The sequence below is a fragment of the Apis cerana genome, linkage group LG8 (genome assembly GCF_029169275.1).
Source record: "Apis cerana isolate GH-2021 linkage group LG8, AcerK_1.0, whole genome shotgun sequence".
Lineage (NCBI taxonomy): Eukaryota > Metazoa > Arthropoda > Insecta > Hymenoptera > Apidae > Apis > Apis cerana.
In genome coordinates, this window is record NC_083859.1 from 161,400 (window position 1) to 187,611 (window position 26,212).

Below are 26,212 nucleotides of genomic sequence, written 5' to 3' on the forward strand. Positions count from 1 at the left end.
AAATTAACACGGATAAAAACGAAATAGTAACAGGTTCGTTTCCACTATTCCATTGCTCGTAGAAAAATTAACACGGATCTCGGATACCGAACAAACGACCCATGCCCAGAGGGTTGGCGTTCGTAGCCGGTCATGTTTAATAAATACACGGCCGGTGCACGGTGGTGCATAGTTTACACAGCAGGGCATTTCTACGCGCCGCTGCGCGGCCCCAGGATTATCCAAAATGTCGATACAAAGCTGACCGCCATTCCAATTTATCCGTTTTGCTGGGTTCCGGCACCGGTGCCCCTGGTTCGCTCCATCAGATCTGTCGATCGTGCTGGCAACGATCTCTAAAGAGGTGGGTTTCTAATGGATCGCGGGTTCTGGCATTAACCGCCCCTTCAATTTCGAAATTCGGGGCGATCGTGAATTTTATTGCATATAACGTGACGTGTGTTATACGATCCTCGGGCGAGCGATTGTGGGTGGATTGTTTCTTCCGGTGAAAACAGGACTGCTCGATCTTCCATGAATAATAGTTGCGTTTCACATAGATCTGTCTGGTTCAACATTGTTTCATTTACTTAGATTGATGAGCAATTCGATGAACAATTTCAAATGGTGATTTTGCATGGTTTCATTATTTGAATTAATATGTTTAAACGGTTTGGTTTTGATTAATGATAATATCAAATTTAATGCGTATTTATGAATTAAAATGCAAATGATTATTTAATAAAGTTTGATTGTAAGATATAATAAAGTGTAATTGGTTGTTCATTTTGATAATACATTTGTATTTGATTCTGATTTGAAACTGGAAACTATTCTTTCTGAGGTATTTGATTCTTAAGGATAACGTTTGGTTTATAATGAGAGTGGAAAAACATGAAATATTTTTCACGGAGAAAGCGAAAATCTGTTATTTCTAGAATTACTTATAAAAGATTCGAATCTATCATGTTAAGAGGTTTGCCACTATTTGAATTTACTATGTTGAATTTACTAATTCTATGTAAATGATTTAATTCTTTGTAAATAGATTCGATCTTCGAAAATTCGAAAATGGATATTTTAAAGATGAGATTATCTTACTTCTGATATACTTATCTATTTTATTTTACGAAAAGTTTTCTATTAAGACAGTTTATAATAGATTGGGAAATCTTAAGATCTGATTCTTAAATCCTAAATGATATAGTTTCCAGTTCTAATGTTTGTTTGTATGTTTAAGTAGTAAAAATAAGAAGAACTTGATCATCTCCTTAAATTAAAAATTTCAAATTCGATCAAGGTTATCTAAGAAAAATTTTCTAATCTATATGATAACAGTTTTGATAACAAACAAAATTAATTGATCGTGAAGGCGAGAGTTCAAAATAGATAATCTTGACGATTTAAAATTAACACGAATAATAAAAGACGAATAATAAAAGAAATACTGCATTTTTTATAAAATTAATTATTGATTATTCTAATCATTCGTATTGCACGAAATAATGATGGAAACAGATTCAAGTTTACAATAATTTTTTATTATATAAAATTCTGTATATTAAATATTGTCCTCATTTGAGAATGGAATTTTTTTAGGATTTGTAATTAAAATTAAGAAAGATTTGTTTTATCGTATACATATAACCTAATCTTCTTATATAATTGGCATATTTCATCAGTATAATTATATAATTTTGCACAATGACAATTCGTTTTCACCATCTAGCTTGCATTTATTATCATATTTTGTGACAAGTACGGCCAATATTTCTGGTTATTTATGCGTATTCGTTATCAAAGTACGAAATGAACTATAATGCTATTACGGCATAAAACGTGTCGCAGGGTGCGTATTTACAATGGACGGAGTTGCACTTTAACTCTCGTTTTATTAACACTCGTGTCACCGCCGCGTGCACGTGCGAATTATTGAAACGAAATGGAATTTTGCCTGGGAAGCCCTCGTCAATAACGATTCGTGCCTTTACCGAATGTTGCCCTTTAATTGCGCTATTAATCGACTATGGTACGTCTTTCTCTCGGATGATATGAAACTCGTTCCACCCTCTCAAACAACGTTTCCACTTTTTCGAACAATTAAAACGTGTTCTTCATTCCCCGAACTGATTCATCAGAATCATCTAAATAAAACTCTGTGTTGAAATCTGAGGCGATTTGTTTATTAAATTTTTAATTCGAGTTAGATTTCGTCTATTGTAGTTAGATAATCTAAAAATTTTATTACATTTCATTATATCATATTACATATCATTACATATCATTAATGACATATATTTCCGTATAATTATGCCTTTTTATTTTCGCATTCATCGACATCCAAATCTTATTAAGAAATCTTAATTTTTATCTCAATAATTCGAATAAGAGCAATAAGAGCAAATTCGCAAGAATTAATTCGTGAAATTAGTCAGTTAAAAAGAAAAAAAAATAATTCTTTTATAAAAAGGGAAAGAGGAGAAAATAATAAACACAAACTGGATGGTCAGCTAACTTTAATTAATTATATTCAGCTTCTCAAAATAGCGACATCAAAGTTTACGTTTTATAATTTGTTCAAATGCGTCTAGGGAATTCTATTGCACGAGATATGTGTAGAGTTGAACACGATACATGAAGTCACGATGTACATTTATATCTGTTTGGCCAAGTAAGACTAATATACCTTCTTATTGTTTAGATCTGCTTACGATTTCCCGCTCGCTCGCTCTCTTCGTATCTATTTCACGCACCACGAAGCGGTAAAATCTTGGTCCACCATTGGAATTATCTCGGCCCTTTTAACGAACCGTTACGTGAAAATACGACGACGCTTGGCCACGGTCTCTTCAACCCACGATCCTCTTCCTCCTCTATTCACTTCTTTTCGTTTTGCTCGTATCCGATCACGAACGTTGTTTCTTCGTTTCGTTCGTTAGCTTATCCAACTCCATGGATCTCTACATCGCGATTGTAATTAGAAACTAGTTTGCTGATCGAGTTTTGTTTCAATTACATGTTTTCATTCTTTTCTAATAGCGTGTTTTTCTCCTTTTTCTTTTTTTCTTTTTTTTTTTAATTGGAAGATATTTCATTCGAAATTTATATCCATTTTGGAATTTTTCGTTTGTTTTTGCTCTTTTTTTTTTTTTTTAATCGATGAATAATTGGTTTCGAGTTATTATTGGTATATGAATAGCAATTTAAATTCGAACACATAGAGTTCTGCTAAATTTCAATTCCAAACGAAACTTCAATCTTGTTATATTGTGTAGATTCATTTTGAATTCTTTTAATTTTTAAGGATTATTTTTATTATTAGAAATCATAGTTAACGCTAATTTTGTATCTTTAGTTATTGTCCATACATACATATTACTGTTATATATATATATATAGATGCAAAATATAGATTTAAAATATTTCACCGAAAGCGCGTCGTACATGATATGCATCAACGAGAGAATATAAGAAATCAAAATGTCCAAGTGGCACGCGAACGAAAACTGGAGCATCAATTTCGCGACGAATGTTGGTTTCATGGGTTTGAGGCTTTACAGAAAACTTGGTCAGATAGTAGACGATGAAGATTCATGTGAGATTACGCGAATTGTTAAGTCCTTTAAGCCAGGCTTTCCGACAAGTAGTGACGGAGAAGTGAATAATAGCTTCGAGCTATGTGAAATACGCTGTTTATGGACGATTATGTAGCTCGCGTTTCTGCTTTGCGCACGCAAAAAATTACGTACATTTGGTACGCTTGTACAGAATGGAGTATGTAAATTTGTTGAAAATAAAATCGGAATCGATCGCTTGCGATTTTCGCGGATGAAAAATGACACGAGAGGAGGGATAGTATATTGTGCAATTTGACAAAAAACTGTAGTCAAATTTAATATTTATTTTTTAAATTTCCAACATTTAATTTCTTTCGTTTCGATATTTCTCCAGTTTGTGCAAATGAAGTTCGATTTGTCGGTTTTTTCACCAGTGATGGGAATGTATTTATCTTTTTTTTTTTTTTACAATATTGGGTTGTTTTATTTTTTTTTTCTCGTTGTTGTTTTTAGCTTCATATTTTTTTATAAAGTGAAGTATTATTCGTTCGTTACAAAATAATTTAATATTTTGTTCGTTATTCCTTTTATGGAATTCCTTTTTTTTATAGTTTGTAGAAATCTTATTTTTTTTTTTTTATTTCAATAAATTTTAAATATTTGCTCGACTTTTGTCCGAATTTATTCAATCGCGAATTATAAAGCTACGAAATATCATGTTCATTAAAAGCTTTGTGTTATTTAGAATTTAGAATATGAAATAATGAACGAAATGAAATCCGTACTTGTTGAATTCATATTAAATTTTATAGAGCCGTTGTTGAATATCTCATAAAATTTTCTCTTGCTTCGCCAAATCGGAAGAATTTTATTTCATCAAAAATTTTATATTATTCCGTCTGTTTTATATTACAATGGAGATCGGATTTTTAATTAATTCACGTTGGAATTTATTCTGTACTCTTGTTTTCGATTCCCTAGTATAATATACGTCCTCTTTTTCGCAACTTTCCATGCGTTTAATTTTCACTAGAGATTATTATTATATTTCCAGGTAATAATGAATTTGAAATTTATATTTTCAAACATCCGACGTGAAATTTTATTCCGTATTTTAATCCGTAATATAGACCATTCAATTTTTTCAAGCGTATGTCCATTAAATTATCAAAACTTGATAAAAATAAATAAAACAAAAATTTGAATTCAAATATTGAACTATTAATCCATATACATATATTTTATATAATCTCAAAGTATTGTTTTTCTAAAAAAAAAAAAAAAAAAAATTGTTCGATATATAACCAATTTAATCTACTCGTAAAATAAAATAGAAATTAAAATTAAAAACAGAATTTTCATGTTTTTGACAATGCGTTTGTAAATACGTACAATATTAATAGATATCCTAATATATTTATTAATGAGGATACATTGAAAGGAAAGATGAATGTGTATTCATAAGGAACAAATTGATGATTAACACTAGATTTACAGACGTTGACTATATATCTTTTTTTACTGAAATCTGTCTTTTCGACGGGTATATTAAAATGTAATTTTTTGTAAATTATTTATTTAAAATTTATAGATTTTTATTTACTATTGTTTTCAATACATTTTTTATATCTAAACTCTATCTTGGATGTATACTTTCCGCATATACTTGTTAAATTTAATGCAAATATAGTTTCTCCAAACATTAAATTGAAGCTAGTATTTTGTTCGTCATGATGGTCACTGCCCAATTCTTCAGTTAATTGAAAGAGAAAATTCTTTCGAATTTTGTTTATTTCAATTTATTCCAATTTTGTTCCCCTTGTATAATAATCCAGGCATTGATGGCTGCTTAATCTAAAAACAATTATAAAATACATGAAGGAGCCATCTATGGGATCCTGTTTTCACAATATTTTCATTAATCAACATCTTTTGTTTCATTTTTGCTTTCAATATTTGAAATAATTTTTCTTCTTTTCTTCTTCTAAGCTTTCTTTATGTATATATAAGCTTTTCTTTTATGATATGTATTGTGATAATTTTCATTCGCCACTGTCGTCAGAATCTTCAATTTCGTTTATATTATCAAATTTTTCCTATCAATTCCATGTTTTTTGAAGATTTGCCTATAATAATATAAATGTAAAAAAATATATTTTTTTTTGGATAGGTTTTGAAAATATTTTGAAAAATTCAAATCTTATGAAAATAAATTTTTTTTTGTACAAAACACATTGTTGAAATTATCTCTCACGTAAATCTATTTGTTATTATAAAATAATAAGACAAATTCACCTACAAAAATTACTTTTTTTTTCTACAAAATTCACCGTTGAAAGGATTATTTGTTATTATATTACAATTATAAACAATTTGTTTGATTATATATTAATTGCTAAACAATCGTCATTTATTTGGTATTATTTTTCTTATTTATTGTTATTTCATTTTTGTTATTTTGCAATAACTGATTTATTATTATATAAATTAACCTGTTAAATTGACAAATTTTCGTAAAAATAGATATACAACATCTAGAAATAATAAAATATAAATGTTCTAGAAAAAACGAATAGAAATATATATTTGCTATATTTGCTATATTTACTATATTATATCATTAAAAATCAATATATAATATTAGAATAATATTTGCATATTCAAAATTTTTAAGCATAAAATCGAAAATCCGTCAAATTGACGGGTTCCATAAATCTAGTGTAAGTAGATGAGAATTGTACGAGATGACATGAAAAATAAAGAATCTGTTATATGTTTATCTTTGTGTTGATATTGCGCGCGCACTTGTGTGTACATGATTTTTTAATCAATAGACCGATAGAGACACTCATAATTATATTAGTAATTATATTAGTTGTTCACAGAATCGTGGAAAAAATCGAATCAAAATCGTGGAAATGAATCTGAACCAATGGACTTATTTTATTTTTATAAGTATCTCGCTTAATATGGAAGCATACGTAGACAGCAAATGTAGTGTTAATGTAAAACATGGAGAGATTTTTGTTCGAGTTGCTTTGAACGAGATATTCAGATGGCAAAGGCTTTATTTTATTATCGAGATTCGTATCTTTCTTCTTTTTTCGAATAAATGGTATAAAAAATTTCTTCCCTCTTTTTTTACAAATAAATAGATTTTTGTGGAAAGTTAGATATATTTATACCTATTATTTTGGTGATAAATTTTATTTATAAAAATTTTTCAAATTATAATATTTATGTTTATAACAAAAATAAGAAATTAAAATAACTTTTGAAATCTCAAAAAAAAAAAAATTCTCATACTCTACCTCCTCCTTATCTCTAAATAAAACATGCAGTTTTCCATTTCATGCTCATTATTTTCGATTACATCTACCCTATACAAAAATAACATCTTTGAAATATGTACTGCATGTTATAGGATAAATGATCAATCGTTAGTGATGATTCCCGATATAAGATTACGGTGGATCGAAGATAGGGCATTAACGTGTTATCAACACAATTTATAAAAAGAAACTCGAAATTATAGATCATATGTGATACCATCAAACGATATCAAAAAGCGACTGATCGCCTTAGTTTGCCACATTTGATTATTGTTCATTTGCATTAATTAAATTTGAAATGTTATATTCTATGTAAGTTTATCTAAATAATATCATAATTAATTTAGAGCTCATGTAGAAATAAAATCATTTTAATGTTCCGTGTAAAACAAAGAAAAATACGGAAAGAATAAAATTATAAAGTTTCATTTAAAAGATTGATGGTAATTTTAAATTCATTATAAAGAAAAAGAATTTTTGAAATATTTTTTTATTATTATTATCGTTGGTTATTCAATTTAATAAATTTAATAAATAAATTTCAATTGACAATTTTTTTTTAATTAAATTATTATGATAAATTGTAAAATAAACATCTTGTAGTATTAATCAGAAAGGCCACGAATTTTCTAAATAATAAATATAATAATATTTAATCGAAAACAATTTCGATTTTCATTCATAATAGTTAAAATTAATCAAGAAATATTTCTAATTTATAACAATTTTTTCATCGATTCTTCCATAATCAAAATCAAGTAAACTATTTATTTTATAGTAAAATTTTTCTTATATTAAATCACTCTTTATCTTGATAACAATTAATTATCATAAAAAATAGAGATCGTATACAACTAATTTAACATTAACTTAATTTTTCTAATAAATAGCTATAATTTTTTTCGTGTATTACTCATGAGGCAATATCGTGAGTTTTTATCGATCGTCCAATATAAATTTGTTGATTATCAAGGCGCTAATTACGACATGTTTCAAGATCGTTGCGGTATCTCAAGCATTTGAACGTGTAGATAGATATCTGAAATGTAATTTCATGCTCATTGTGAATGACAGAGAGATATAGAACGTGCGGTTAAAATCGAGTGCTTTCACGAGTCGAACCGATCCGATGGAGAAAGAGTTCTTGCGGTCGTCTTTAAATCGAAGCCGCGCGTCGGTGGCAAGTTTCTAAAGTGAAGTTACGTGGAAGTTAGGAACAAGTCCCTGACAGTTTCCAACGGTTTGTTAACCGATATTGTGCGGCTAGTCACGCTGGCCGCCCGTTCGAAAAAGCCTTTTCGAATTGAATTGTAAACAGTTCTCGTTTTAAGAACTTTGCACCAGCATCCACCTCCTCTGCCTCATGGAATGGTAGTAAATTTCGATATGATATTTACATTTCACTTCCGTCGAACGGAATATATATACCCGATGTGATGGCGTGTCAAGAAATCAAAGCTGTTGAATCTCGCCTAAAATTCAGTTAATTCATTCGTTCGAAAAAATTTCGAAATTTTTTCTCTTTCATTAGGATAGACAGAAGTGGACGTTAGTCAAATATTGCAATAGAAGTTGAAAATTGTACGATAATTTTTTCCTATGATGGAGTTCGTGATAGTGTTTTATACCATGTTTTTATACGTAGGTGGATTTGCAGAAAAATGGTATTTGGGTAACGCGAAACACCGACGAGAAAGTTTTTGCTTTGAGCTTTTTCAGAGAAAAGCGAGTTTTTTTGTGTTTTTGAGAGAAAATATATTCTAAATTCAATCAACTTTAATTTCGCAATTATTTATAACGATATTAGCTATATCTATGTGATAATCTACATGTCTACGTTTTAGAGAAGAGCGTTTAAAAATTTTCAAACTTTAACATTTAAACAACTTTTATTTCATTTGCAAACTTTTATTTCATTTTAAATATTAAACACTGAATGTATTAAATATCTTGTTGAACGAAAATATACGTTCCAGTTGCTCCGTGAGTTTATGATTTAAGCACACGATATCTCCATTAATACTTATAATCTCAAGTACAGTTCAGCACTTCGTGATAGTTTGTTTCCAAGCGTTAATTAACGATCAATACGATCGTTAAAAGGGAGAAAAGTTAGGCGATTTATCGCGTTCATGCAAGTCCTTGGAAAAGGAGGGTATCGGGAAGGGTATTAAACGCGCCAAGTAGCGTAATACCGGTTATAAATTTTGATCGGTAGATAAGCAGTGGTGGGTGCCCGCTATTAAAACACGCATCGCATCGCGTGGAGGCTAATTAAGATAAGGCGGAATATTATTAAGATTTAAGTTACATTCGGAATATTCGTTCGAAACCCGCTCGTCCCGTGTCCATGGATACACCCTTCACTGCTCAGGTTTTACCAGTGCGGTTATCCGAAATTATCCTTGCAACCCCTCCAGCCTGGGGGCGTGTTGTGTATTTCGTGTGCATTAAACGTACATGGAACAGATGCCTACAGACACCTGCGGGTCAACACTGTGGTTCTATATTGCTGTACAGTTACGGTTTGATTCAAGAGTTAGTCATTGATCATTATGCGCGAATGTGTTGTGTGAAGATGGTAAATGGATTAACAAGAGTAAGAGAGTGTAGTAGTATGGAAATTCGATTCATTTTACGTTACCGATATCTTTTTCAACTCTCGAAAAGAAATTATTTTTTTTACGAGATATTCGATTAAAAGTTATCCAAAAATTGAAGAAATTAAATCAAATTAAAATAAGAGGAGAATCAAGAATTAAAAATTTGCATATTATTGACTTTGTTTTTTAATTATTGATGAATAAAAATTGATAAAAATATTCATATGAGCGAGAATGAACTTTCTTTATGAAAGAATGTAAGAATGCAACAAAAAATGGAGACCACTATGAAAATAAATATTGAATTTAAAAGATACATAGATAATAAATTTCATAAATTATAGAAAATAAGAAAATGATTTGAACGTATCTTTTCATAGAATTCATAAAATTTTAATTAATTATCATAATTAAATTCAAACCGGATCAATTAAATAAAGATCCAATTTATTTCGAATAGGATGAAAAATAGGATTAAATTAGAATGTTTCATATATCATTAATAGATCGTTATAAACAATATTTTTTTCAAAAAAGAACACATAATTTAAATTTTAAATCGTTATAAGTTCGAAGATAGTAACTTCCGATCATGAACGAAAGATCATAAGAAACGCATCTTGTCTTTTAAAACTTTTTCATTTATCCCGATATGATTTCTGAGATATCGTCGAGTAAAGAAAATAATTTTTAATAGTTTACCATTTCGTTTTTATTCATTACTCGGATTTCTCGCTCACATCTCGTCTCACTAACCTATTCCAAACTTCGAATAAATGATAGATGAGATTCCTGGAAATCGTATGCATTTTCAAGAAGAAATATAGGTTATCGAATCACGCGCTCATTGATAATTTTTGTGTTAGCGCTATGAACATTTTGAATTCTCGATTGAAATATTGGAATAAAATAAAAATAAAATAAAATGACTTCAATGGTATATGATTTCCATTATATTCTGAGCAAATTTTAATAATAAAATTTGTAGTTACTCTTCACATTTTTTATATAAAATTTCATTTTTGATTTAACGATATGATGATTCAAATTTATTTAATTACATTTAATATTTATATAGGAATAATAAAAAATATAAAGTGATTTATTTGGTTCATTAATAATTCATTTATGTCACGAAAAGGAAGATTACAATATTGATAATTAACCGCTATCAATGAAAATAATTTCTTTTCGAAACATAAAAAGAAATATAATTCCAAGTAAAACAAATAAATGTAACAAATATTGAAATGAGCTAAGGATAAGATGATTCTCTGAAAGTTTGCCGATAAATTACTTAACAAAATTTCGAGGCGTATAATTACAGACGGCTCGTCTGGCGTATCATTAAATCGAGATACCTCTCGTTAAGCACGTCCACGATGAAATTGAAGCTTCTGGAGTTAGAGGCTCATGAGCCGGCCAACTTTCGTCTAAAGTTAAAGTTATGCCGAAGGCGCAAAAGCATCTTTGAGGCAGACGTGACTGAATCCGCGATTCAAGATAAGCTCGATTCTTGCCTCATGTCTCGCATTTAAAACTTGCGTTTCTTCTCGATCAACTAACATGCCATTCTTATTTTGATTTTTTTTTTCTCTTTTCATTAAGTCGCCGCTAATGTATATTTCGGAGGTCACGATTGAAAAATAATAAGTAATAGGAAATAAATCAATAGATTATTTTTTGAATTTTTATATTTTTTTTACAAATTTTCTTTATAAATTATATCATTGATATATATTTTCTTTATAAATTATATCATTGATAATAATATCATTGATTTTTTATAATTTTACGACTGTGTTTTTTAATTTTCACTAAATAATAGACTTAATTTTTTTTATTTTATTTTAATTTAATGAATAAAAAAAAGAACGAACGGCAATAAGATATTTTGAAATAGTCACCATTCAATTATTTGTTCAAGGATAAAATATCTAGGATATAACCATAATTTGGATATTATAAATTTCATTCCAAAATTTCTACAATCTATGACAAATTCGAGTTTCCTAAAAAACTCGTTAACAAAGATCGATTTGTCTCATGAACATCTAAATTCCTCTTAATTCTTTTGTCTTCTGGTCCGTCAATAATCCTCCTATTGGTAGAATATCTTTTGATAAACGTACCCGACCAGTTCGAGCAGCAAGTTGCAACCGCACCAACTTGGCAGATCGAAGTTTCCGTTTCGAAGCGTAACAGAGAGTTTCGAGGCACTTAATCGTGGCTGACTGTAAATCGTACCTGGTTGCAACGTAGCCGATATTTCGTAGATAGGCGTTAAGCCTAGCATCGGGGAAATGTATTTCGCAACGAGCATTGTTGCATTCCACGAATAGGATGCCTTGTAAATTACACAATTTCCCTGAGTCGCCGCTGATAACTGCATCCTCGCTTCGACGCTTCGAAACGAAACTGCTTTGCGATCGCCGCGGGCCACCCACGAATCGGTTTATTACGATCTAGTGCTTGATTAATTGGAGGAACGATGGTTTAAGGCGCTCTTGTTCTCCTTTGGAAATCTCCGAGCCGCATCCGTGATTGTGCTTGTATCGTGGAGATTGTGTTGTTTTGATTTATTTAATCGTTTGGAGATAATGTTCTTTTAAAATAAAATCATTTTTTGAATAAGATTTTTAATATTTCTAATATTTTAAGATAAATTAATGAAATTACCTTTTTAGATTTATTTGTATTTTTATATATATATATTTTTGAATCGAAAAAGATTTGTTCGATATAAAGTTATATGGGAGAAATATTAATAAGTATTTTAGAAGTTTTTTTAACATGAAATTTTGAATATATATATTAATTAATATTATTACAATTGACAATTGAAATATTAGATATATAAATTTTCTTTGTTAAACATTTCAATATTTTATAAATTTTTATCTAATAATCTAATTTTAAATAAGTTCTAGCCTCTACTTTCACAACTACATAGAGAGATTCATAGATCCTTCATTCTAATTTCCAAACTTTCAATATTTCATAATTTCTAAAAATCTTCCATTTCACAATAAAATTAGAATTCCAGAAAATTATCTATAATTGCAAAGATAGTGTAAATAAGCAATCATTGATTTCTCGAAATGACGTTTCATAATTTTTTTTGAAAAATCTGTATAATAAAATCTGTACATAAATCAACTCAATTATTGATCTTTTCCGTGAAAAATTACAATATCTTGCATTTTTTATCCAAAAATCTTTTATTACACGTTATGCCTCAAAATTCCCTAGAATTACATTATCGAGATGCAGCTATCTCGAGGTATATTACCCGGCTCATTGTATCGTCGTGCACGATTCGATATCACGAACCGAAACTTACCAGAAACCCTCTTCTCTTCCTCTGTCTAGCATACTAAATAACCCTACGAAATCACGTCGGAATCGGGTGTGGAGGCTTTTCACCAAGGTCCGTGGAACATCCTCTTACACGTTGCAGCTGCTGCAACGATAGAATCTTGCCCTCTACCCGTGAATACGTACATTCCTTATCTGTATATGATTACACGGCTGTGTAGTTTGAAACTCCTTCCCCCTTCTCCTTGTCTGCCTTTAACAGAGAGTTTCTCCCGATGTTTCTAGTCTCTCTTGTTTCTCGATCCGTGAATCTTTGTTTCTTCCTTCATTGTATCTGTACACACGTTCGCATAGCATACGTGTTATAGGTGCGAAATTATTTTTTTTTCTTTTTATTTCATTTAACCAGGGAATCGCGTGGATTTTAATGAAACCCACGCGTTGGATGGATAAGAGGGAATGGAAAAATACGTAGGGCTGCGCTTGATCGTGTGATTAGATAGTCGATGAAGTAATTTGCGAAGCAACGCGTTGCCGAGTTGTTTTTGTTTCGTGTAAGGGGTGGAGCACGTGTTTTATCGCTTTCGAGAGGAGGTATGGCGGAAACGATGTTTATCAAATGATGAAGATGTATGTAGAAGGTTTTTTTTTTGTTTTTTAATGGTCTATGTTTAACAATGGCGTTTCGTCCACTTTTTTTTTTTATAAAAAATGTGCTACGAAAACTAAATTCGTTTAATGATGATATTTGTGCTTGTAATGTATATAATGTAAAAATAATATAAATATATAAAATAATATATATAATAATGTATGTAGCGGTTTTAAATTTTTTTTAAATTCTGTATTAGTCCTGTGTTTGCATATGAAAATTTTATCAAATGAAATCGCAATATTTTTTTTTCTCAAAGGGAAAATGGAAATTGAGTTTATTAGATGATAAGGTTTTATACACTGGTTTCTAAATTTTTAAAATTTTTAAATTTGCGGTAGATTTATAGTTATGAAAAATTCGAGAATAGAAAAAAAATAATTTGAAAAGAATATTTGTTGAAAAAGAAATAAAAATATGTTCATAAATGTTATTTTGGAATAAAGTGCGAATATTTATATATTTATGCAGAACTTAAAATTTAAGAATTCATATGATATATAAAAAGATATAAAATATCCAAAGTTTAATATACATTATAATATTTCAGGAATAAAACAAATCCTTTTTTTTTTTGTTTCTTTTATTCTTCTACTCTTCTTTTGTGAAAATTTTGCATCCTCTTAAATTCTACTCTTTTATTGATAAGAATGGCCCTTTCTTTACGAAATTCTTTTTGTCAGTGGTATTCTTCTCAAAATATCTCTTCATTCTCTGAATTTTTTATAATATCTCATTTAAAAAATTTTCCTTTAATTCCTTTTTCTCTTCTCTTTCCCTTTTCTTTCCCTTAATTCTTTTTTCTCTTCTCTTTAGTTTTTTCATCATTTCAGTTTTAAATTAAATTTATAAAACTGGCAAAAATCTTATTTTATATATCTTTTGAATAATCAAGATTTATAGATAATAGATAATATTGTCTTTTAAATTTTTTCTTCTAAAATATTTTTATCATTTAAATAATTATTTTGTTCTGTGTATTTTTTTTTTCTTTTTTTTCATTTTTATAAGTTTCATTGTTTGAACTTCTTTTTCATAAATTTTTTTTTTTTATTTTCATAATTAATCTTCTTGAATCTCTTTATTCTATTTTTATCGATAGACAAGAAATCTTAAGCTTCTGTAAATTTTTTTGTTGATGAATTTTTATCAAATTTTTATGTTTATTGTATGTTTCAAAATCTTATTACATATTGTAAAATTTTAATTTATTACGTATTTCTTTAAAAGATCTTTTGAAAACTTTTCAGAATATCAACAACGTTTCTAAAATTATTCTCGAATCACAAAATCTGTTCTCTATACTTAGATTCTAAATATTTTTCAACTCATTCAAATTAATAAAATTATCTTTAAACTTTCAAATGTTTTTATTAACATATAAAAAACTCTATATATCATAAAATTTTCTATCGTTTTCAAAATTTTTCTTAAATCTGTTATTGCCCAAACAATTCTCTACGATTCAGCTAAGATTGCTCTAGAGTCGCGAGATCTTCGATACGAATTCCTATTCGAATTTCCGTCTTCTTTCTATCGATCCTCTTGCGCTATTTAAAATTCCGCGCAGCAAGCCCCTCTCTGTTTGAATTTCTCTCCATTAAAATTTCTCTCCGTCCCTCTCTGTCCCACCCGCTTTCGGCTTTGTGTTCATCGGCTTGTCCGTAAATCGAACAGCCTTTGAGCAAGGAGTACAACGCGAGCAGAAACGTGCATTCAAACATGCACACACGCGTATGCTACATGTGTTGTTAATGCACATTTATCGGACGCGACTGTCTTCGGGTGACAAGTAAACTTTTTCCATTATTCCACGTATATATCGGTTTTCCAACCTTGTATTCAGAAATCTTATTGCTGCGGGGATGAAGGCGGAAAATTTCATTGCACAACGTGTTACAATTAATATAATGCATTAATGAATAGCTCGTGGACGAATTAAATATTTTTAAAGTAGAAATCAGATGTTTTGGTTGTAGTACATTTTATATCTTTATTATCTTTTAACGAAATTACGGGAGAAAATAATTTTTCGAGGAAAATTGATTACTATTTATATTCGTATGTGTGTGTTTTTAATATTATCTTTTTGCATATTTGAAATTATTTTTTCTTAGATATTAATTATTAGTTTGTTGCAGAAGTTGAATTATATCTTAATATGAGAGTTTGATACTTAAGTTTAATAAAAATAATTAATAGCTCGACAAATTCAATATATTTTGAGAAGCAAGGTTAATATTATTTCTATCAATTGATCATTATTAATAATTCCTTTCATTTATGTAATTATATTTCATTTTCAATTGATATCTTGAATTTTATGAAATATAATTCGTTATAACAAATAATTTATTTCTTTATAATAAAAAAAATTAGCGAAACAATACTTGAGTTATATTCATTTAAAATCAAATTCAAATGCTTTAAAAAAGATATTTATAATAAATATATATTAATTATTATATATAATTATTATATAATATATATATTAATAATATTATTATATATATAAATATTATTATATAATAATTATTATTGTATGATGTTTTTATATTTATTATATCTTAAGAATAGAGATGATTGAATAATAATTATAATACAAATATCCTATATTCCTAACATATTTATATATCATAATTCTATATTCCACAACTTAAAAATAAAACAGAATTCAAAATATTAATACAATTTATTCGCATTTCATTTCATATATCTCATCTTCATCCTTTTCTTCTTTACACTAAAGACACGATTTGTTTAAAAAAAAATACTGAAACATTGAAATTCTTGAAGAAATCAAAGATACTGAAACAATCTATGTAACTTATCGATTAATCAATCATCTTCCTTACGTCTCAAAGGAGGAAAAGATCGACGACTGTCTCCATGTGAAAAAAAACGATCCTTCCAACTTTTTCAATTATTCTCGCAAAAATAGATGGATCAAAATTGCCAGGTAGCCCTGGTCGGATTAATAATTCCTGGATTAATTAAAATTCGGCTAGAACATGGGCGAAATAAGGGCGCAGCGAAGCGAGAATATCCGGACGATGGAATCGATATTAACCGGGACGAGTATAATTGTGAATTAATCGAATCAGCCGTAAAATTCGTTCAAACTCGTTGAATATCATTTTCAAATCGTCGTGAAGGTATCCACCCCTTTATATAAAATCATCCTCTCATCACTCTTTTGCATTCCATCTCCCTTCTCGTTTGTATTCGTGCTTATTTCACGGCCATTTTACCACTCTTTGTGCAAATAAAAGCATCGATTGTAAATAATCGTGACATGACTCGGTATTATATGAAAAATTATGGACGCTGTCTTGAATATTTATCAACGATACGAACGGTCAATGAGAGCGGGAAAATTCTCTCTGTCTCTCTCTCTCTGTCTCTCTCTCTCTCTCTCTCTCTCTCTCTCTCTCTTATTATGTAGGAAACATGGATAATAAAATTGAATACAATTATTATGGAGGAGAATATTTTTTCCATTCGATTCGATAAACGATGCTTATTTGTTTTATTTACTGTTTTTATTTCTTTTTTTTTTCTTCTTTTTTTTTTTATTATTCACTTTTTCAGACGAATTTGGAATGAAATAATGGAATCGGAAATTTTGTGAAATTGAGAATGTTTCGCAAGCTTTTTCGCGATATAAAGCAATTCTTTTTTTATTGGTTTTATCGGTTGAATTGTTTAATCGTTTATAATCGGAATTTTGTTCGATATGAGATAAAGGGATTATTATTTTGTACAATGTTTTTCACTTTGGTCTAAAATATCAGAATCAATTGTTTTTTCTTTTTTCTTTTTTTTCCTTTATACAATCGTTATTATTTTATTTTTATACTAGGAGAAATTATTATTTAAATCATTGATAGAGAATATCAAAAACAGATTATAAAAACTTTCAGATAAAGAATTTAATATTTATTTAATATTATTATATTATTAATATTATTATATATTATATAATATTATTATATAATATTATTATATTATTATATTTTAATATTATTAATTAATATTAATTTAATATTTAAAATTTGTCTGTATAAGTATCTTGAAAAATTCAATGATTAATAAATTTGACAATAGATAAATAATAGAATTAATGTTCTCATGATATCTTAATAAAATAATTTTATTATTTTATATTTTATATTAAATTATTATTAAAATAATTTTGTTCAAAGTCGCAAATAATATTCTTCACTCGTAAAAATTCTCTATTTTAAATGTTTTATATAACGATGACACGACAAACATGTGAGGATTCTTTGGAATGATCTCAACCTCGACAGATTAAGTAAACATGAATACCTAGCTGATAAGGTTCCAGGATAACTAAGTGTTCAACCTCTTCGTTAAAAACTCGATGGCAACGTGGATAAGTGAATTAGAAAGGCGTGGGACCAGACATCCTTTTAGTGCAGCCATTTACCTTTCCCAATTTTCTGTCCTTCCCATTTATATTCTACCATTATTTCCCGTGTAAAAAAGTTGATGAAGAAAACGTTTAAAAAAAACTTAATCTTGCAATTATAACGATTTTTAAAAAGAGAAAACACATTTTCAAATTTTTTAATATCTTCCCTTTTTTTCTCTACATGTTTATTTTATCAAAATATATTATATTCAAATCATTCATAATATAAATCTTCAAAAATTTTTAAAAATCATTCGTTAAACTTATCTTCTTTTTTTCCTTCAAATTTCATATTTCAGTAAAATTTTTTGTTTGTTCCAAGAATCATTTATCACAAATCAATACATCAAGCAACACTTCGCTAAATTAAATCCAACCCATGCTCATTTCAAACTCATTTCATGATAGAAACTCGCCGAATTTCGAATATATCCTAGTTTCTTCAACAAGTCCAACTTTTTCCCATTTAAATTTGAATCGCAACAGTATTCACTTTACGAATCATTACTTTCTACGCCACTTAAACAGGTCAACACCATCCCTCGAAAACAACACCTTGCCATAAAAGGCCCATGACGCCAGCGCGCAACGCAAACTCGTTCCGATCGTGTACCACCAGTAAACAGTTTCGACACGGCTTATTAGGCCTGCCCTGAATAATTGAGCACCATGTTAATTAACTCGACTTCTCGCCCCTTTCGAATTAAACATCAGGGGGTGATGAGCGACGCTCATCTCCAATCCAGACTATCGAACGATTAAGTTTGAAACGACAAGAATTACTCCCTTTCGCTTGCTAATCATGAAATTGCTTTTTTCTTTCTCTCTTGTCGATGAATATTTTAATTAGATTAAATCATTATACAGGATGTTTAGTAGAAATTTTATAAAAAAAATTTCTTTATTGTATTGCATATATTAATAGTTTTTCTTTAAATGGATGCGTAAAGTTGCGAAATAGAATTAATTTGTAATTGATGCGATGAAAATTAGCGATTTGTATTATTTTTTTTTTATTCGAATTTACTCAAAAATATTATTTAAATTGTTCATTCTTCAAAATATACTCTATACATTAATAAATATATTTGGAATCTGATTGTGAATATAATTGTTATTACATCTCATAATTATTATGTCACATATAATTTATATTATTATTATTACAACACATTGTAGATTATTTCGTTAATCGGTTTATAATGCTATATATATTATATGCTATATATATATTTTATTGATATAAACACAATGCAAAATGTAGGAACAATATTAAATCTTTCCATTCTCTACCAATTGTATCTGTATTCTTCATTCTTTTTCTAAATTTCTCGTTCTATCCTTTCCCTTCCTCCAAAAAAGAGAACAAAAATTACCAGCAACCCATCTTTCAGAATCTCTTCAAACAAATCGATACCAGGGATTTCGTATCTCTCAAAGGATCGAAAACGAGGGTGTGTCGAAACGAATAGAAAGAGAATTCTTCCTCTCGATGGTGGTCGAAGTTTGACTTGCAGAGTGCTAATATTAAAGTTTCGTGTCGCGAGGGAGGGAGTTCTATCGAGTCCATTGAGGGAAAAAAGAGGAGAGAGTTCCTTGCCGCGCATCGGCTTCCTCTCGATTAGATTAGAATTTGTTAGGGGTGTCGAGCGGTAATTTCGTCAGAGGAACGCTGTCAGTTTTGTTTCATCGCTGCTGGGCACGACAGCTTTACGAGGGGGTGGAAAGTTGCTCGCGAGAAATTCCGTTTCGAGAAGTTTCCGGCTGAATATCGACTTATGAGAAACGACAAGCTCTACAGGATGAGGTTGAATTAGTCCTGACATTGGCCTTAATACGCCTTTTCAATTTTTTTCCTTCGTTACATTTTTTTTTTGGTTTCTTCTCTTTTGGATCTTGTTTTTCTTTTGTCTGCAAAAAGGGATATGACATTTTTAGGTTCGGTTTTTACTTGATTTGCTATAAATTTGGGTGAGATGAGAGGTGTAATTTCTTCACTTTGAGTTTTTCAAAATTAAAAACAAAATTTATAGGAATATTTTTTTTTCTGTTTAGAAGAATATACCATTTAGAATATTTTATTTATAGTAATTGTTAAAATAAAATAATCATTGAAACGTGGATCAAAATATTTTATAATATATAAATTTAATCTAAATGCGATTCAATTTTAATTTAAATCTTGTCTAATCTATCGAGATATCGTATAGAATAAATTAACAATATTTTTATAGTTTTAAAGTCAAATTATCTTAAAAATCATTATCAAAATTTTCATGTATTGAGCAACATCGTACATTCCGTTTGATTCAATTCTCTCTTCGAGAGATTAAATTCGGCGAACATTTCGCCATCTGCTTAGGCTTGAAAACAAGGGTGAGAAGAAACTCTAACAACATCGAATTGGAAAGGGGCTCTTAACACTAGCTCTTGGTTCTTCCAATGTTTCAAGCGTTGGCGACACATCCGTAGAAACAGATTAGAACTTGTTGGCGGTGTCGCGTCTGAACTTCTATTGGAGAACGTGGTAAGCTTGTTCTAATTGCTACTGTACACGGAAACCGTACACAGAGGCTATTAACACGAAGGAACGCCATGGTAGAGATAATGGAAACGGAAAGGGGTTTGATTGCGACTTGTGAAAACTTTTTTATTTTTATTTTTACTCCATTAGATATGTTCAAGTTATTTTCATTTGAATTAATTTGATATTTTATCTGGTTTCATTCTTCTTTTTTCTAAGGTTTGGATACGTTTTATAATGAGGATTAAGAATATATAATGTAGCATATTATATAATTTCAAAGTATAACTTATAATAAAATAACTTTTATTGTAATAATATAGGAAACGATGATAAAGGAATCAACGATGTACTACAATTTTGCAAATATGCACGTATGCTGAATACAGTTAATACATTTTGCATAGTATTCTTTTTATTTAAAAATCATTAAATTTGATAAATTCAAAATTCAAAATTTCTTAATAATAACATAAGATATATATTAAAGTACATAAAGATTATAAAATCGTTCAATTTATTTATTACCAATGAACTTTTCTTCAACTATATTTTCCAGGAACAATTTAGGTTCACAAAAATTTATAAACGTGAAATTATATAATATTTATGGAATCGTGAAACCTTTTTGTCCTGAGATATAATACGTGCGAAGTTAGTGAATTGTCTTTATGAAAATTCTATTCCCACGAATTTAACGTTAAAATAAAAACTTCAGGAATATTTTTTTTTCTCAAAAAAATTTCCAAAATTTCGTAGAAAAGAACGTTATCATCAAAAAAAATGGTCGAAGTTGACATTTTGGCATTTTCTAAGAAGAATCACTCTGCCTGGGGGAATCAATTTCCCCTCACGTTCTCGGCAAGTAGACGTCAAAGGGGAATTTCGATGAGTCGAATTGACAGTTTTACGATCCCCTGTTAAAGCTTCCTATATTTCGCTTGTCTCCATTCGAGATCACGAAAAGCTTTTCTTCGTCATCGTAGATACTTGAAATCGTGACACGTTTACTTGTGAACTCAATTCGTACATTTTGATGCGTACAAATTATTTCATAGAGTTATAAATAATTCCACTTACAAAGTAGTGTTTTTAGAAAAAAACAAATCAATTTATATTGATTTTATATTCATTAACTTTTTAATTTATAGATTTTTTTATTATTGAATAAACTATCTTTTAAAATTTATTTTCTTTTTGAGTTAATTTTTATTCTATCTTTTGTTATTAATTCTTATTAATTTTAATTTTTTAATTACAATTTCTTTTTACTTTTTTGAAGTATATCAAACTTTTATAATTTATAAATAATTTTTAAATGCAACTTACCATGTCTGTTTTTGGAGGAATCGACTCGAAGAGTTCCTTCGCTCTGAATCTGATCTTTTCCATTTGTAACGCGACAAGTGTAGAAACCTACGTCAGAGACATCTAAGTTGATGATCTTTAAACGACTTCCAGCAATATTCTTCGCAGCATGTTCATGCGCCTGAGAAATAAAAACATTTTCTCCTTTTCCTTTTTGATTTTTCAAATATTCTTTCAAATGTTGCAAATATAACATAAAATTTAAAATTTTTAAAAAGAAAAATATTCTTATTTCATCATAAAAATATATTCAATATAATTCTTCCTCTTTGATAAAATTTAATAAAATTTGTAAAAAAAATTCGATAAAAAAGAAAAATCTCGATAGATATATCATTGATGTTACCTGTGCATGTATCTTCTTAATTGTAATTTTTGGCCGTTTCTCTTCGAGAGGTGCTTCGTTCTTGAACCATTTGATTTTAGTTGGCGGAGGATCTCCAACAACCTCACATCGCATATGCGCTACACCGCCAGCATCTTTCGAAATATTAGTCAAAGTCCGTATAAATTTCAAGGTGCCACTTTTGGCCCCAGACACTGCCTCCATTTCAGTCCTAAAAAATTAAAAGGAAATAATTTTAACTATATTTATCAACTCCTATTAATTAGATATTTAAATACATTAATTTATTTGTATTTTCTTCAGTGTAAAATTATAATGCTTCATTTTATTATTTTTTGAATCATTAATTCAAAATTGAATAATAGAATCAAAAAGTATTATATTAGTAAAAAGGATAATAATCAAAGAATTACAAATTCATTAATAATCTTTATTTGTTATTTTCAAAAGTAAATATATATTACGTAGATATTACGATTATTTTTAATTAAAATAATTTTCCAACATTTATACATTTCAATATTTCATTATTAATTCTATTATAAATTTAAATTTTATATAAATGCAAAGAGAAGAATAAATTATTAAAAAAGATGATTTTGGTAAATGTTTTTTGAGTATCTGAATGTTCTCATTGAAATGTATGAACGATATATTGTCATGAGAAATTGACCAAAGAACGCGAGTTAAATTTTTTATCGGCTTCCGGTTTACATGTTCCGTTTAGCATTATTACATGCATGGAGTGGATGGACGTATGAAAATTCAACGATTATTATGCCTTGTATTTGGATTTTTACTTCGTGTACCCGCTCTCGTGGAAAAATATTTCCCGCAATGGCTGGGAATTTATTGCGAAACCTGTTATACGTTTCATATTATACCGTTGTTCGAAACCATTTATTAAAATGCAACGAATCGCGATGCTTTACGACATTTTCGAGTTTGAAAAGGGATATAATGACATAAACGATAAATAAAAATAAAAAATTAAAAATAGGAGTAAGGGTGAAAAAATATTTGTATTATAAAAAAGTATTTATTTAATAAAGAAAAAAATTATATATATATACATATCTATTTTTTATTATTTTTCTTTTTTCTTATATCTTCTAGGAAAATTACAATTTTTAAATTCTAAAGCAAAAAAAATCTCTGGTCCTCTCTCATCGTGATTCTCCATTATATCCCCTCTATGAAATTGAATTTTGAGCTCCATTGATATAACGCGAATTACAAATTTTTTGTTCGTGATAGGATAAATTTAATCCGGTTCCAATAACCGAAACACAAAATACACTCTAACCATCACCCACTCTCCCATACTCTTCGTTGCTACATTAAATCATAAATGTTTATCCGTACCAATGAAACTGAATTGATTCATTGTTTGATACCGGGCGCGGAAGATGCAGAAAAGAGGAGTGGAGAGAAGAGAAAGAGAAAGAAGAAAAATAAAAAGAAAAGGAACGAGCTCGAATCATAGGTACAATGAACACGAGTCAGTCGTGTCCCTGATGGATTTTTATGCAACGACGATTCCAAGTCAGATGCCCTCAGGGCGAGCAATGGTATCCACCCACGTACAGATCGATTTCTCGAGCCACTTCGTGCTGCCTGGACGCTTACAATGTAACTTTAAAACGAGAAAGGGATCATTAAAGGGGGCCGAGTTTTTATGCTGAAAGTTTCGCCCAATTGATAGGATGGAATTTTGATTATGTCAATAACACGAGGGATGAAACAGAAGAGTGATGGATTTCTTTCTTTGATGAAAGAACGTTTGCATTGATGGATGTTTTCTTGAATTAGAATTTTTTTATGAAAATATCGCAATTTAAAGAATTAGCGTGTCTCTTTTAAAATATTTTTTTCGAAATAATATCGATATTAACAAATTTTTGATAATATTAAATTTCGGCATTATCGTTAAACATTAAACAATTTTTTCAATGAATTTAAAGGAAAAAATTAAAATTTGTTCAGGTTAGAATTATAGAATTTTTTTGTGTTGTTAAGAGACATTTTTTTTAAAGATTGAAGGAATCACGGGAGATTTAAGAGGGGGATAGTTCACCATGAGTTGATTTATATAAGAAATTATATTAGAGACTTGTCTTCCGAGGAAGAAAAATGTTTTCTTAGAGTTAAGGTGAAAGAGATAGGAAGTTTAGAATGAGTTATTGATTATGATAATTATATATTAGAAGTGTTTGAGCTTTCGTCATAAGATTTACGAAATTTAAGATACAATAGAATGAATATATATATATATAAAATTGGTTCTTTTTAAAATAAAAAGAAAATCTATGTCAAATATCGAAAATTTTATCAAATTTTTTATTTAAATTTAATGAATATTCAATTAATTTTAATTATTAATTATTGTAAAATTTTCATGTTTAGTATAAATTTTGAAATTATTCATCTTATATATCATCTCATAATCATTATTCAGATTATCTAATGAAGTTTAATTATCTAATTTTTATTTGTTCTGATTTATTGTAAGAAAAAATAAACATACGCGTATTTAAATAGAATTTTAATACAAAAAATTATGATGAGAATCAACAGATATAACATTGTATCTTTTCCCAACCATTTCTTTTCTCGAAGACAGAGCATCCACATGACGTATATTTACACGACTTTGTACATTTGCAAATGAAGGAGGATGCCAGATCCTCTCGTGGAAGTTGCAATCAATCGTGACTTCCGGTCGATCTTGACACGAGGGAGAAAGTAATCGCGTATATTAGGCCAATATAAATCCGGGTACGGCGGACGTTGTCGCGCTGCGAGCGGAATATTAAGTATGAATATGTTAATGGACCGGCACCCTATTCTTCTCGCCCTTCTGCATCGCGAAATAATGCATAGTCAAGCCTGAACTTCCCCTTATCGCGGTGAGTGATGTAGGATCGCCTGAATCGAGCTATTTATCCAAGTGTTTCTGGAAATGGAGTGAGATTTCATTTTTTTTCTCACCTTACTCAATCTCTCATATGAAAATATTGACTCTATCTTTCTCGATCGATTTTCGAACAAATCATATTCTATTTTCGTCGAAAGATTTCGATTAATTTTTAAGTAATATCGTATGTATAAAATTCTTGTTTATAAAATATAATTTTTTAATAAAATTGGTAAATTAAACTTATCGTACAATCACTAATAATTAAATAAAAATTAAATATTGCCGTCATATGTATAATTCGGCTCTTAATCTTAAAAATTATACATCTACGCGAACCGTAGAAAATTTATATTTCCAATATTATTATTGATTATTGAAATTAATCATTCCGCGATAGAAATATGAAATAATTGTAACATTACATTAAGTTATTATTACATTTATATAACGAACAATATTATCGCGAGCAAAATGTAAATTTTGCATTCCTCTCTCCTATTTATTCCATGCACGACACTCTATTTCCTTTATATGAGTCACTGTCAAAATTTATCTTCAAGTTTTGTCCCTTGAAGCTGAAGATGGTGCGCAAGAACTTCTCTAATACAATGACGAAACACGATCATAGGCAAAGGGCTTTTCAATTTGCATGCACGTCAGACGCACAGAGTCTGTTCTTGAAAATGCGAAACTATGCACAGTCGATTATTGTTGCCTCCCGATTAATTAAACAGCAGCTTCTGCTCGCAAATATTATATATCGTTGCTCTTTGTTTTCAATCAATGCTATGGGAATCTTCACGAACTTCGAACATATAAAAATATTGGTGGAGGAAAGAAAAAACAGATTAAATCGCACAATTTTTAAAACGTACAAATGAAAATTGTTAATCGAATTTTCCGCCAAGTCTCGTTTGCCTTTTCTGATCTCACGATCAATTTCAAATTCAATCTCGATTTCCATTGGATTAATAAAATTTCTTTTTTTATTGGTTTTCGCATCGTTTCGAGTTCCTTTTTGTATTCAGATGATATAATTGAAAATTGAAAATTCGTTTCATTGTTCAATGGATTATAGATATTCAGTTTTGAGTGAATTGCATTTGTCTTTTGAATAATTAAAAAAATTTTAATCGATATGTTGAAATTAAATCCATTAACGATTTTAATAATAT

The 26,212-nt window shown here is 29.0% G+C and overlaps 1 protein-coding gene and 1 long non-coding RNA gene across 4 annotated transcripts in view; one reads left to right on the top strand and one right to left on the bottom strand.

Annotated features, from left to right (window-relative positions):
• LOC133666514 (uncharacterized) overlaps window positions 1-26,212 on the top strand; it is a 224,020-nt gene that overhangs the window by 160,585 nt on the left and 37,223 nt on the right. The gene's annotated exons all lie outside the window — the stretch shown is intronic.
• The window catches only part of LOC108000938 (tyrosine-protein kinase transmembrane receptor Ror), a 277,660-nt gene that overhangs the window by 20,245 nt on the left and 231,203 nt on the right, over window positions 1-26,212 (bottom strand). For all 3 annotated transcript variants that reach the window (XM_017061646.3, XM_062077769.1, XM_062077768.1), the window contains exons 3-4: window positions 22,118-22,328; window positions 21,733-21,892 (exon numbers count right to left, since the gene is read on the bottom strand). In XM_017061646.3, the coding sequence (XP_016917135.1) occupies window positions 21,733-21,892; window positions 22,118-22,328 (371 nt within the window). The remainder of the gene's footprint in view (window positions 1-21,732; window positions 21,893-22,117; window positions 22,329-26,212) is intronic.